We start from the raw sequence: 13,648 nt of genomic DNA, 5'->3' as shown, positions 1-13,648 counted from the left end.
AGGCATTTTCACATAAATTTAGAATGTGGTCTTTTGAATAAAATATATCATCATTACAAAAAGAGAAAAGGGTGATGGGTTCAGCACAAACAAAACTGGCACAACCTGTAGGCAATTACAAACATTTTGGTTTAGAGTGCAATTTAAAAAAATTTTAAAAGTTTTTTAAACAATTTCTAAACAATTCAAATAATTGAAAAAAATCTGTTTATGAAAAATAACAACACCTTCCAGATATGCCACTTTGAATCGATTCAAAAGTCTGAAAACCATTTAGAATGACCCTTTTACTACATGAAAAAGGTGTTTGCTATGGCCGAAAATATGTTGAAAGAATCTGAATTCAGATTTGAGTCTGAAAAATGGCAGCCCAAATCTTGTCTTCTTATGATCTATGTCTTATCTCACCTAGTCGTATCGACTATGTTCTCTTGATCCAGGAGCTGACGATCAAGGTTATCAAGGTGACGTCTGAGGGCCAACATCCTCAACTTGTCATCTCTTGAGAATTTCTTCAGAGTTTCAGACGGCTTGGTCCCATTTTCATCCAAGAGGCTCTCTTCGGGTCTGTTAAAAATAAAGTCACATTTTAAGAAACAAAACAATTGCATACATGGTTACCAAGCACTTCCAAAAATGTAGGATAAAAGAGCACTGTAGTGAAATACCTCGCGGGCATTGTGCCATGGCAGTGGATCACACCCTGGACTTTCGTGTCTAGTCACATGCCTTTAGACACTTGACAATGGCACCTCCACGAAAAAATTAAGTAGTTAACTCACATAAAAAAGTCTGTCACAATACCTTCAAGAATCATAGATCACCTGTACAGGTTACATGCACAGCTCAGTGACATGCAAATAAGAGAGTCGATGATGTCCCTCACTCACTATTAAATTTTGTTTTTATTGTTTGAATTATAAATATTTCAGTTTTTACGGATTTAAGAATAAGGACTAAATTGAGTGAACCATAAGATCTTAAAACAATGGTAATACCACAAGTTAAGAGAGGAATAAAACTTGTTTCACAAGCCATGGAGGAGAAAATGTATATTTCATATTTATAATCAAATATAAAGGATAGTGAGAGGGTGATGTCACCAGATAAGGGCCCGTTTCATAAAGGTATTGCAACTGTTGTAACTTTGCCATTATGGCAACTACCATGGTATCCTTGATTCTGATTGGCTGCTGAGCCCTGTTACCATGGTAGTTGCCATTATGGCAATGTTACAACAGTTGCAAGTCCTTTATGAATCGGGCCCCAGGATGTGAATCTATTATAACTGAACCATAAGATCTTAAAACAATGCTTGTAACCCTAAAGGTATTGTTTAACTTTGTGAGCAGTCGATTTAAAAAAAATCTCAAACCAAGATGAAACACGTGTACAAGTGCATGTATTAAAACTAATAAACCCTGAAAACAACCATTATTGAGAATGAAAAGCTAAAACTACCAGGCAAACCCTGATTTTGTAAATAGGCATCTTATAGACACCTAAATAGTACACAAGTGTATGGGATGAAATTAAGATGGTGTTTCCGGTCACTTTATATTTCATTTTTTTTGAAGTACTAAATAATCATTTTCGAACGCATTTTTTCTGGGCTTCATTTTTGTAACATATCACAGACACAGGTGACAAGTGTGACCTTCTAGCTCAGATTTTTTAAAAGTCAAACCAATGTTAGCCAATCACCTTAATTTACATGTACAAGCATTGCTTCACTTGGGTCTCCTCGTTCTCCTTTAAAATTATTTCTTTTCTGCCTTAAAAAAGCTGTATAATCTTTTTTACTGCATACTCTGTTTTTATGTATACTTGTATGTTGTATCATGTACTCTGATTATTGTTTCATACACACTTGTATGTTTGTCATGTATTCAAACTCAAAGTTGGAAGACAAATAAAATAAACTTATGAACTTATAACTGTTTGGTGAAATTAAGCAAATCTTTAAAATGTCATAACAGTCTTATTTTTCAGTAAATTTTGATGAAATTTTCAACATTAAATGCTTGGTTTTTTTTCTCTTTTTATCCATATCAACTTTTTATCGGGGTGGACTTAAAATAACATGGCCCATATTCTGATTGCAGGTTTAACTTAAAATCAGGTTTAAAGTTGTGATTTAAGTATGGCTAGCCAATTGTTACATAAATCACTAATGGTAGAGATATCATATTTCAGCTCATTTGGCTCTCAAATCATTTATAATTGTCTAGGAAGTATAAAAAGATTAATGTCTTCACCATCGATGAATCCGGAAAGAGCACAGTAACCATAAGAAACGTTCAACTTAATAAAAAAAAATTGATACTTTTGGCTTCCCATACTTAAACCACAACTTTAAACCCGAGTTTAAATTAAACCTGACTTCAGAATACGGGCCCATATGATTACACTTACCCAACTAAGGATATATCACTCTGTGACCAGGCATCTTCTTCGCTATTATAACCTAAGCCACTAGCTCCAAGCCAGCCGCTATCAGGATGGTATGATGATGGAGGGGGTTCCGCTGAGTACTGAGGGAAGCTAGCCGGGTAGCCATTCCCTCCTCCTGCTGCTGGTGATTGGAACTCGGGATCTGTGTAGCTGTATGGTGTTGTGCCTTCGGCAGTAGTCAAACCGGTTTGTAGCTGATGACCGTCATCGGCATGACTCATCTGCTGAGAAACAGGTGCCTCCATTCTGCTTTTCTAGAATGATATATGAAATCGCAAGAATAGTCGTTTCATCATTCAAGTAATCTAATCAGCCAAGTTCATTTGAATGCAACTGAAGCTTTAATCAGCACTGTCTTGTCAAAATTGTGAGATACCTTGCCAAGTCGACCTATGAAATGCCCGAAATTCATTATTTTTCTGGATTGATTTTTGGGTCAGATTTTTTTCATGAATATGTGCCTATGTATTGCATGCAGGTGTAAGGTGCGTGGTCATTGCGTATCTACTTTCACTAAGTTAGAATACACCTTATCACAAATAGATTCATGCAAAGGATTGTGGGATCAAAAAGAGAGCAATAATACTGCAAAGACAAAATCATGAATAAGATAAAAATGTGAGAAAAAAATGAAAGTACATGTATGATGAGAGAAAAAAAAAATGAAATGAGGAAAGTGATCTGTGAGAGAAGTAATTAGTGATTGAATGCAAAGAAATTAATTGAAGATGCAAATTTTGAAGTATTTATTTTATTACAAAATGGAATATCATTTATATGAATTAAATATCCATCAGCTTATTCTGACAAATAAAATACAGAGAGGTTAGAGGGAGACCATGAAGAATACTTGGGACTCTGAGACATCCTAAAATGTTTGAAGTTCAAGAATTAATTTAATCTTCATTCTGCATGTCATAGGCCTATATATATAAATTTCTGTTTCAGAAACGGATTTTGAATTCTCTTTTTTTGTCACATCATGGGCACTGACGAAGAGTGCGACTTTACCTTTCATCTTTGAGAGCTATATGCTTATTTTTTAGTCTACAATTTTATTTCTACGTCATTTACTAAACCTTTGTGATTATTTTATTCCACATGTCAAAGCAGACTATTTCTATTTTACTTAGGTACTTCAAAGATGGATTTCCTAGGGAAATCCATCTGTGTTTATGTCTCGCTTAGCCTGTATTGGGAAGAGTTTCAAAGCTTCATGATTAATTAGTATATGTCAAAATATTAAAAAATATCACGAAGTGTTTATTATCCTAGTTTAAGTCACTAGGGCCTCCTGCATTCACAGCAGTTCATGTCGTCAGCGTCAGTGGCTCTAGTACTATCCTCTTTTATCCAGGGTGACCAGACGTCCCGTATTTCCCGGGATTGTCCCGTATTTTGCTTCTTTGTCCCGGGGCGTCCCGACAAACCCTTCCCGGGATGCCTATTTGTCCCATATTTCAGAATATTGAACAAAATGTATTTAAAAGTGACAATTTTTCATCAAAATAACCAATAGATGACAAAGCAGAGACAACAATAAAATCAATAAACTTTTGAAAGTTCTGCGGTGATTTTCTTGCTAACCCAATACATCGTAAACGAACTGGCCTCCTGCCATTGTGTTGCAGGCTACTAACTAGGCATGTAGGATCGCAGCAGATTCTCTCCACCAAACATGCCAAAATAATCACAAAAACGACAGGAAATTTGTACGATTATATTATGGGTTCTCAGATTACTGATTTGGAGATGTAATCGGAGGAACAAGTTATTGAGATTTCATAACTAGATCTAGTTGTTTCAGCTTTTGTTTTGAGTCTTGTTGTGTATGATGCCGTCATGTTTCATTTAATTTTTAAGTTAAAAAAATCACTTTGAAATTTTATTCATTTCTAAAAAATTATTTATTTAAAAATATATTTGAAAAACAACAAATTTCATTATGACTTTGTTAGATGATTGGATTTTTGTGCTTGAAGTTTGAACTCTTTTCCTTTTTCTTTCTTTTCTATCCTTCTTTCTACATCCTTATATCCTTCCTGCTTGCCCGTTTTTGTTCCATCTATCTTTATTTCCTATTTGTCTTTCTTATCCTTTCTCTCTTTCTTTCCTCCTTTTTCTTACCTGTCTTCTTTATCAAATTTCCTTTTTTATATTTTCTTTGTTCTTTTTTCTTAAAACTCTTTTCTACCCTCCATTCCTCTCCTTTTTCTTTTAATTCTTTCTCTTCTTCCATTACGTTTTCATTCCTTCCTCACATCATTCTTCCTCCCTCTCTTTCCTCCTTTCTTTCATTCTTTATTTTACTTTTCCTTCTAATTCTTTCCCTTATTCTTTCTCTCCCTCCCTCCCTTAATTCCTTCACTCCTTCCCTACTGTTTTCCTTCTTTCTTTCTTTCAAAGAATGAAGGAAACAGTTTTCTTTCTTTCCTTCATTCTTTCTTTCCTCCTCCTTTTTCTTACTTTTTCTCTCCTTTATTTTGTCTTTCACACATGTATTCCTCTTCTATTGCTTTCTTTCTGTATTAAATTCAAAGAATGACAGAAACATTTTCTCTCTTCTATTCTTTCTTTCATCATTCTATTCTGTCTTTTATTCTTTTTTTCCTTCATTTTCCCCTTAGTTTTTTTCTTTCTTCTCTATTCATCTCTTTTCTTTCATCTTTTCTTTCTCGCCTTCATTCTTTCGTTCACCCTCCCTTCCAATTCTTTATAATTTTTCACAGGTGTAACAGTGTGTAGCCTTCTTTGTTGATCTTTTTTGTCGATTGTCCCGTATTTCATTTTGTGAAATCTGGTCACCCTGCTTTCATCTCCCATTGACTTTGTACATAACGAGTGCGCACACACACAAAGGTCACTTATTTCATGATAAGGCCACATAGTGGGGTATGGTGTGTCATCCCGTAGGACTAGCGTGCCAAAATTGATTTTTTGGTTGTTTTGGCTTCAATAGGGTCCCCTTAGACCAAAAACGATGGGGTTCAAATTTTCAGACCCCTCCTTCCCTTTGTGGGGGGTCCTTTTTGGCGCCATATTGGCCTGTACAAAGCCCAATATGATAATCCATTGTTTTCAACCTTATTTCTCACTTTTCCACGCCAATTTTATTTTTAAGTTGTCTGAGGTGTACAAGAATTAATATTTGATGATGTTGTGATGTCAATATATTTTCACTTTTACCATACGGGGGGCGGATTTTGCGAAAAATGCCCCAAAATTGTAAAATATTACCCAAAAAATATAATTTTCCCCCTTTTTGGCACTAGAATTAGGACAAAAAGATTACAAAATAAAGTTTATATGTCTTGTTGTACAGTCCAATAACAGAGGAATACATCACATGTAATTTATATGATTATTCTTGGTAAATTAATGTAAAAGTCACCCCCATTTCAGGATTTTATGCAGTGAAAACCTAACTACAACACTAGAGGGCGCCATAACTTATCATGATGATATTAGTGTGGTACGGTATATCATGACACAGCTCCTGCAGGATTTTTGTGCCGAAATTGTTTTTTTTTATTATTCACTTGGGTCCAATCTATCAGGAAATGATAGGGTTCTAATTTTCCCCACCCTCACCCACTGCCTGAGGGGGTCACCTATATCAAGACCCACTAAAATCAGGAGTATTAGTAATTTTGCGCCCGGTTAAAAATGAATTGTTTTATGGTATTTTATCATCCCTAGACAGTTAGAATGCCTATCTGAAGGCTTCAAGTTAGACGAGCATCCTACCAACCATATCCCCTACTCCCCCCCCCCCCCCCACTGACTGGCATACAACTTTCACCATTCGCCACTCGTTCTAGAGTACAATTTACGATTAAAGGACTTCAATTCGAATTGTCAATTATATACTTCTCGGCTAATTTCCAATTACTGATAGACAGAAAGAAACACATACAATATATTTTTAGCCCCCCCCCCCACACACGCACACATGCAAATAATCATTATTGAAATAACATGTGGTGTTTAGAGAACTTCCGAACTTACATTGTTTTTCAACAGTTTTTAGTACTAATTGATCTCAGGAATAATGTACTAAAAATCTACCAAAATCTGCATCAGGGAAAGTGGTTATTTTCAAGATAGTATCCAAGATGGCCACCATTCACTTAAAAATAATGAATACGACTCACTCATCCACCCTAGAATCCTAATTAGTTTCATACTCCATGGTCTAGGAGTTAAAATAATTTGTTGACACAGAATAGAGTGAATTATGACCCCAGGATACCTAGCTGGAAAATATAAGATGGCATCAAAAAAGGCTACCGTGTGCTAAAAATCCGCAATTTGGTTTTGATTCAATGATATTAAGGGTGAAGTAGTAAATTGGAAAAAGGACAGTGAGTGGTCTGGTGGGTCCAAAAATCCATGATGGCTTCAAAAAAATTATTCTGAAATGGCTGCTAAACTTAAAGCAGACATAGCTGATTTCATATCGTCCATGGAAATGTGATTTCGATGTTTAATTTCAAACCACTGGTTTGGGTCAAGTAATATATAAGGATAAGTTACAAGGACTGTCAGTGGTCTGGTATGTCCAAAAATCAAAGATGAATTCCAAAAAATGATCTTAAAATGGCTGCTGATACTTAAAGCGGACATAGTTCATTTCATATCGGCCTGGGAGATATCAGGTGGGTGTTTCATAAAGCTGTTCGTAAGATTAGAACGACTTTAAGAACGACTGGTGATCCTTTCTTTTGGTAAATGGTATACACCATAGGCGATGGTTTACCGCGTAAGAAAGGATAACCAGTCGTTCTTAAAGTCACTCTTAACTTACGAACAGCTTTATGAAACGGCCCCCAGTTTGGTGTCTAAACCAATGGTTTCAAGGGTCAAATAAGACATTTGGATAAGTAAATAAGGGCTGTCAGTGGTCTGGTATGTCAAGAAATGCGATATGGCCTCCAAAATGCAGGGTCTAAATTGACTGTGGTTCTTAAAAGTAGACATAGTTCATTAGAAATGCACATTTTGGATTTGATTTTGGTGTCTACACTAGAGTTTAAAGGATCAAGTATTGTTTCAAGTTGAAAGAACAGTCGGATGTCAAGTTTATCAAAAATCCAAGATTGCTTAAATGACTGCTATTACATGTACTTAAAGTGGATATAGAACATTAAACATACACCTGGGGATATTATTTTTGTGTCTACACTAGTATTTCAAGAGTTGAAATTAAAAATATTTATTAAGGACTGGCTACAATGACTATGCAGTTATCCATTTTGCCTTAAAATCCAAGTTGGCTTTAAAAAATGGGTTCCAAAATGACTATTGTTACTTAAAAGTGGAGAAATTATTCAAACAATACAAACCTGTGAAAAATATTAAATGTATACACTTAAACATGTTAAATGTATATAGTTATCACATTGATTCATGAGTTTGTAATAGCACCCATTTGATGATTTTTTTTAAATCTACCATGGATTTTAGACAAAATGGAAAACTAAATATCCTTGTTATTTGTTGAATGTATTATCTGACCCTTTATACCACCATGTAGACATCCAAATTATTCCTCACATATTAATATTGTATGAACTCTGACCATTATTAATGAGTTTTAGGAATCATTTTAGATGCCATTTTGAAAACTTTCATGGATTTTTAGGCAAAATGGACAAGTGCATATCTTTGTAACTAGTCGAAAGTATCACTATAATCATGAAACCATTGAGTGGACACCAAAATCATATGTCCTTGGTGAATTTTAAATGAACTATGTCCATTTTTAAGTAACATCATTCACTTTAGACTCAGATTTCTTCACGCCATCTTGGATTTAACGACATATACCAATGACTGTCCTTGTTATGATATTAATAATATAGGTATATTTACCTAGGGAAGCCACTTCAGTACTAAAAACTGTTCTCCCAGCGGGCCTTGCCATTATTATTACCCCTGCCTTAGATGGGCTGCCTAGGCGCTCTATCATTCAAGGAATTTCTTCGCGCATTCAGGGAATTTCTTCCTACCGGTACCCATTTACCTCACCTGGGTTGAGTGCAGCACAATGTTGATGAATTTCTTGCAGAATGAAACTATGCCATGGCTGGGATTCGATCCCACGACCCTTTCAATGTCAAAAGACCAATCCACTAGGCCATAACACCCGAACGGTTGTAACTAATTTTCAGACATTAAAAATCATGGTTTAGACATCAAATCATATTCTTGATGGATATTACATGTCCACTTGTAAATAACAGTGGCTATTTTATATTCTATTGTTTAACATACTCGACCAACGACTCTCCTTGTAACTTATTCTAACATGTCTAATGTATTATTAGACTCACTTTTCCATGGTAGTCACACACATTCATATTCTCGGATATTGAACAAACTGTATTGGTTTTTCAAGCAGCAACAGCAATAATTTCAAACCCCATTTTTGGAAGACATCTTAGATTTTTTAACATACCGGACCACCGACTGTCCCGGTATGTTGAGTCCAAGATGGCCTCCAAAAGTTAAATAAATAAAAAAAGGAAACGGTATTCTTGTCCCAATTTTGATCGTTGAAACCATGGTCTAGACACCAATTCCATCTATCTCAGGTATATAAAATGTGCTATGTCCATTTAAAGTATCAACAGCCATTTTAAACTCCATTTTTGGAAGCCATCTTGGATTTCTGGGTCCTTGCAACTTTTCCCGATATACTTCTTCAGCCTTAAAAATCTTTGAATAGAAACCAAATAAAGGTCATTTAACAAAAAAAAAAGAATCCAGGATTTTTTTATTTTAACCTAAGGCAGCTATTCCCCCCCCCCCCCGGGGGGGGGGGGTAGAATCAAACAAATTAGATGCCCATACTATGAATCGGCATTGGAAATAATTGCTCTTGAAATGTGTCAGCTTTCAAATTTATTGATAAAATTACAGTGCCTAGAATTTGATTTTTTAGGGAAGTGCTTATCATAAGTTATGGCGCCCTCTAGTGTTGTAGTAAGGTTTTCACTGCATAAAATCCTGAAATGGGGATGATTTTTACATCAATTGACCAAAAATGATGATATATATTACAGGTGATATATTCCTCTGTTGTTGGATTGTATAAAAAGACATATTCATTTCATTTTGTAATCCTTTTTTCCTAATTTTAGTGCCAAAAAAGGGAAAAATAATATTTTGGGGGCAATATTTTACAATTTTGGGGCATTTTTCGTAAAGTCCGCCCCCATATGGTAAAATTTAAAAAACATTGACATCACAACATCATCGAATATTCATTCTCATACACCTCAGACAACTTAAAAATATAATTGGTGAAGAAAAGTGAGAAATAAGGTTGAAAACAATGGATTATCCTATTGGGCTTTGTACAGGCCAATATGGCGCCAAAAATGACCCCCCACAAAGGGAAGGAGGGGTCTGAAAATTTGAACCCCATCGTTTTTGGCCTAAGGGGACCCTATTGAAGCCAAAACAACCAAAAAAATCAATTTTGGCACGCTAGTCCTACGGGAGCTGTGTCAGTGACATACCGTACCACACTAACAAAGTCATCAATGCTAGGTTGTTATGGACACGATTGACCAGATGATAATCTATAGCTATGTGCGAATACGGGGCATCGCGAGCGCTGGTTTTGGTGGCACGGTTTTCGCGCGGGTTTTGCTACGAGTGGCATCGCCTCTGTCTGGGCGGCTCATTGAAAATGGGGTTTAATGCGCATGCGCACATAGTAGGTGCAATCTCGTGCCTTTTAACAGACAGCTGAAGATGTGCTCTTTCTGTACATATAAGTTTCAATGTGGATACTCGCCTGTAAAGTGTGGATATCGGAGCTTGAAAGTTCATCAAATTTTTGGACGCGTAAATGTTCGAAATTTTTAAATGGTAAGTAAAACAAGAATCCGATTAGGTATACAATTTGACTGGAAATATATTTGAATTATCAAAAAATCCAAACTTACGCGATTCTGACGTTGCGCAGTCCAGATATAAGAGATGCCAGCTACCCCTGTCACAGCCGGTCTCGGCAGTCGAGCTGCCCAATGCGCCTGCCAATGGCAGGGCGATGCTACCCTTGTCACAGCCGGTCTCTCGTCAGTCGAGCTGCCCGATGCGCCTGCGGTTGGCAGGGTGATGGGAGCGGTCGATAGTGAGTCGTTCATGCTGGATTGAACTAGATCGTAAATTGCTTACTTGATGATTATGTTGTGCCTTTTTTGGGAAATCTCTGTCATTATACCGTAGATAATTATTCTGATATTGATTTTAATACATTCATTTGTCACAGAAAGATTTTATCATCCCAAGGTTATGTGACTCAAGAGTCTAGGTGGTTGATTATCGTTTCATTTGGAAACTGGATTTGCTTTTGACAGTGGAATATCAATGTTGACTTTTCTAAAATTAAATTCATGGGTGGAAATCCCAGGGGGACACGTCCCCCTACCCAAAATAATAGGGGGACATGTAACAATAATACATTTTTTTCTTTCTTTTTTTCTTTTTTGGTCAAACTTTTTGGGGTGAAAATGACCTTACAACAGTTTGGGGATAAACTTTTTTTTAACTTGTCAGAGTTGCCAGCATCCATAGGCGGCGAAAGCTGGGGGAAGTGTACCCCCCCCCCTTAATTTGAGGTGGGGGACGATCCCCCCACCTCAATTTTTTTTTTTTTTGATAACCTTTTTTTTCTTTTCTTTTTTTTTTTGCTTGTCAAATTTAGTTTTCTGCGTCCCCCTATAATTTTTGGTTGATAACCTTTGGTGTATTTTTTTGATTATCAAAATAATTTGGTGGTCCCCCTAAAACTGTTGGCTTTCGCCACCGATGCCAGCGTCCCCCTACCTTTGGGGCCAATTTCCGCCCATGATTAAAATGCAAAAAATTTGTTGTTTAATTTTTCACTCTCAGAGGAAATATTTCACTTCCACATGGCTCTATTGTCTATTTTTTTTTATGTTATTCATTTTTTTCTATTTTATTATAATTATTATTTTTTTTTTCAAGAAGGGTGCCGGGGGGGGGGGGAGGGTTGTGTTCATAAGTTGAAATGGGGATGGGATTTGTATAAGTTTTTGTGTCACTTTTGTTCTCTTGTTTTGAGTGTTGGAGCTTTGATGCCTGTTTTTGTTGCTGTTCAGAGCTTTATTTATGTGCAGTGATTTCACGCTAGAATATGAACTTATTTTTCATTAAAAAAGGAGTGCTCGAACATGGCCTTTGTTGTAATCATACATATCCAAGAAATGCATATATTAAAGCTTAATTTTTATGTTTCCTTCTTGATACTTGAATTACATGCAATGCTACATCTTTACACCCTCAGACTCTGCTGCTCATCCTTCCTTAAAAAAATTGTAATCGAATGCCCACGGTCTCCAAAATGAAAGGTACATTATCCATCTATAAACAAATTGTTGAAACAATAAAATACATAAAGAATTGGTGAAACAATCAAATACATCAGAAAAGCACACTTGTATTTTTATACCATACAAAGTACATGTACAAAAGGAATGATATTTTTTATTTGTAAAAAAAGACCCCATACATACATGTACACAATACTAAAGTTGAAAAAGAGCTAATTGTAATTTATATCAGAAAAACAAAGAAATACATTAGAAATTACAAAAACAATACTTTAAACAAATTCATTTAGGAAATTATCTACATGATGCTGTTTTGATGCCAACTAAATTATATACAAATTATCTCTCATTATTACTTTCATTTGGCAAAAAAAAGAGGCGAGTAATTGTAATTTGCATAATTAATTAGAATTAATTAAAAGAAATTATTTTACACATAAGAAGAAAAATTACCAAGTGAAATGATTACACATCAATTGAGTTTTCTTTCACCTTTCCATTGATACCTAAATTACTTCAAAGGGCTCAAAAACAAAGAAGTTAGAGCCCGTTGAAGACTTGGGTTCAAAATGGTCACAAAATGGTCACAAAAATCGGTTATGCACTCCATTGACTTTACATTAAGACAATGACCACAAATTTGGATAAATATGCGCGACTTAAACTGGAATAACTTTATAATTTCTTGATGAAAATTTGAGTTCTTGGTATCATTTGAAAGGTCTTTTTAAGGGCTTTCAAATGATACCAAATTCATTGAGATTTGAGGATTTTCATTTTTTTTGTCACATACCTATAATCTACAAACTGCAAATGCACGCCTCGATCGCTGCTTTGGGCCGCTGCACAGTGCAGTGCTCCTTGAATACGTCGCCAGCGCGCTGGCTGTCTACGGAGCCTAGTTTCCGCTAGAAACTTCCGCAGACAAACGTTCTCTATCATTTAGTTTCTGACGATTTGGAGACGAACTAGTCTTACTTTATCTTACAAAATAATTAAATGCACATGTCTTTACATATTTATTTTTTTCAATACAATTAATATACGTAAGCCTACCTTGAATCCTTAATTGTGGTCTGATTTCATTCTGTAATTCTGTCGCGTTTCTGCTTCTGCTTAGTTGACGGTAGCAACGCGGTTATGCAACGTAGAGGGCGACACATCAGATCTGACTGAGGCGCAGGCTAGCGCTAGACATCAGAGCATAGAGATTTGATTTTGATTTGATATTAAACGGTAAAAAGCCCTCGATCAGCCAATGGCTGGTTTTCAGAGAGGCCGTGCAATATACAAACAATATAAAGAATAACAAATCATAACAAAGTAAAATAGTAAAGCAAAAATCTATTAACAAAACCAAAGAGGGTGGATGAAACCCCAAAGCAGAAAAAAAATCAATACAGTAAAACAAAATCAAAACAGAAAGAAAAAACACAAACACAATTGTAACCAAAAAAAAGAAAGTTTGGTAAAAAAAAAGGGGGGGGGGTAATCAAGATTTCAGGACTTTTTCAATATCAGATTCAAATGAATTTAGATTTGGTAAAGTGCGAATACGTTTTGCCAATTAATTAAAATCAAGATACTGATATCAAAGCAAATATCTCTATGGACTGAGGTCGAGGTGCTTATTGTTATCCATCTCTGTCATGTTCACAGAGAGTAAAACAATTAATCACAATGTACATAACATACAGAAATGGTGTCTTTGTTATTTTAACGATTCCTGTAGCTTTTAACAAATTGTATGTAAATATATAAAAGTTTTGTGTAACAGTCAGCTTATGAAACTCAGGCGAAAACAGGAACATGTAGGTATCGATTAA

General features: G+C 35.6%; 1 protein-coding gene across 1 annotated transcript in view; it reads right to left on the bottom strand.

The window, feature by feature from the left end:
- Window positions 1-12,966, bottom strand: part of LOC121428207 (cilia- and flagella-associated protein 74-like) — a 59,622-nt gene extending 46,656 nt beyond the window's left edge. The window contains exons 1-3 of the mRNA XM_041624816.1: window positions 12,879-12,966; window positions 2,416-2,708; window positions 409-567 (exon numbers count right to left, since the gene is read on the bottom strand). Coding sequence (XP_041480750.1) covers window positions 409-567; window positions 2,416-2,699 — 443 coding nt within the window. The 5' untranslated portion in view covers window positions 2,700-2,708; window positions 12,879-12,966. The remainder of the gene's footprint in view (window positions 1-408; window positions 568-2,415; window positions 2,709-12,878) is intronic.
- Window positions 12,967-13,648: the final 682 nt, after the last annotated feature.

Source organism: Lytechinus variegatus, chromosome 14, assembly GCF_018143015.1.
Source record: "Lytechinus variegatus isolate NC3 chromosome 14, Lvar_3.0, whole genome shotgun sequence".
Classification (NCBI taxonomy): Eukaryota; Metazoa; Echinodermata; class Echinoidea; order Temnopleuroida; family Toxopneustidae; genus Lytechinus; species Lytechinus variegatus.
The sequence above is the reverse complement of the archived record's forward strand: the minus strand, read 5'-3'. Positions and strand labels throughout refer to the sequence as shown.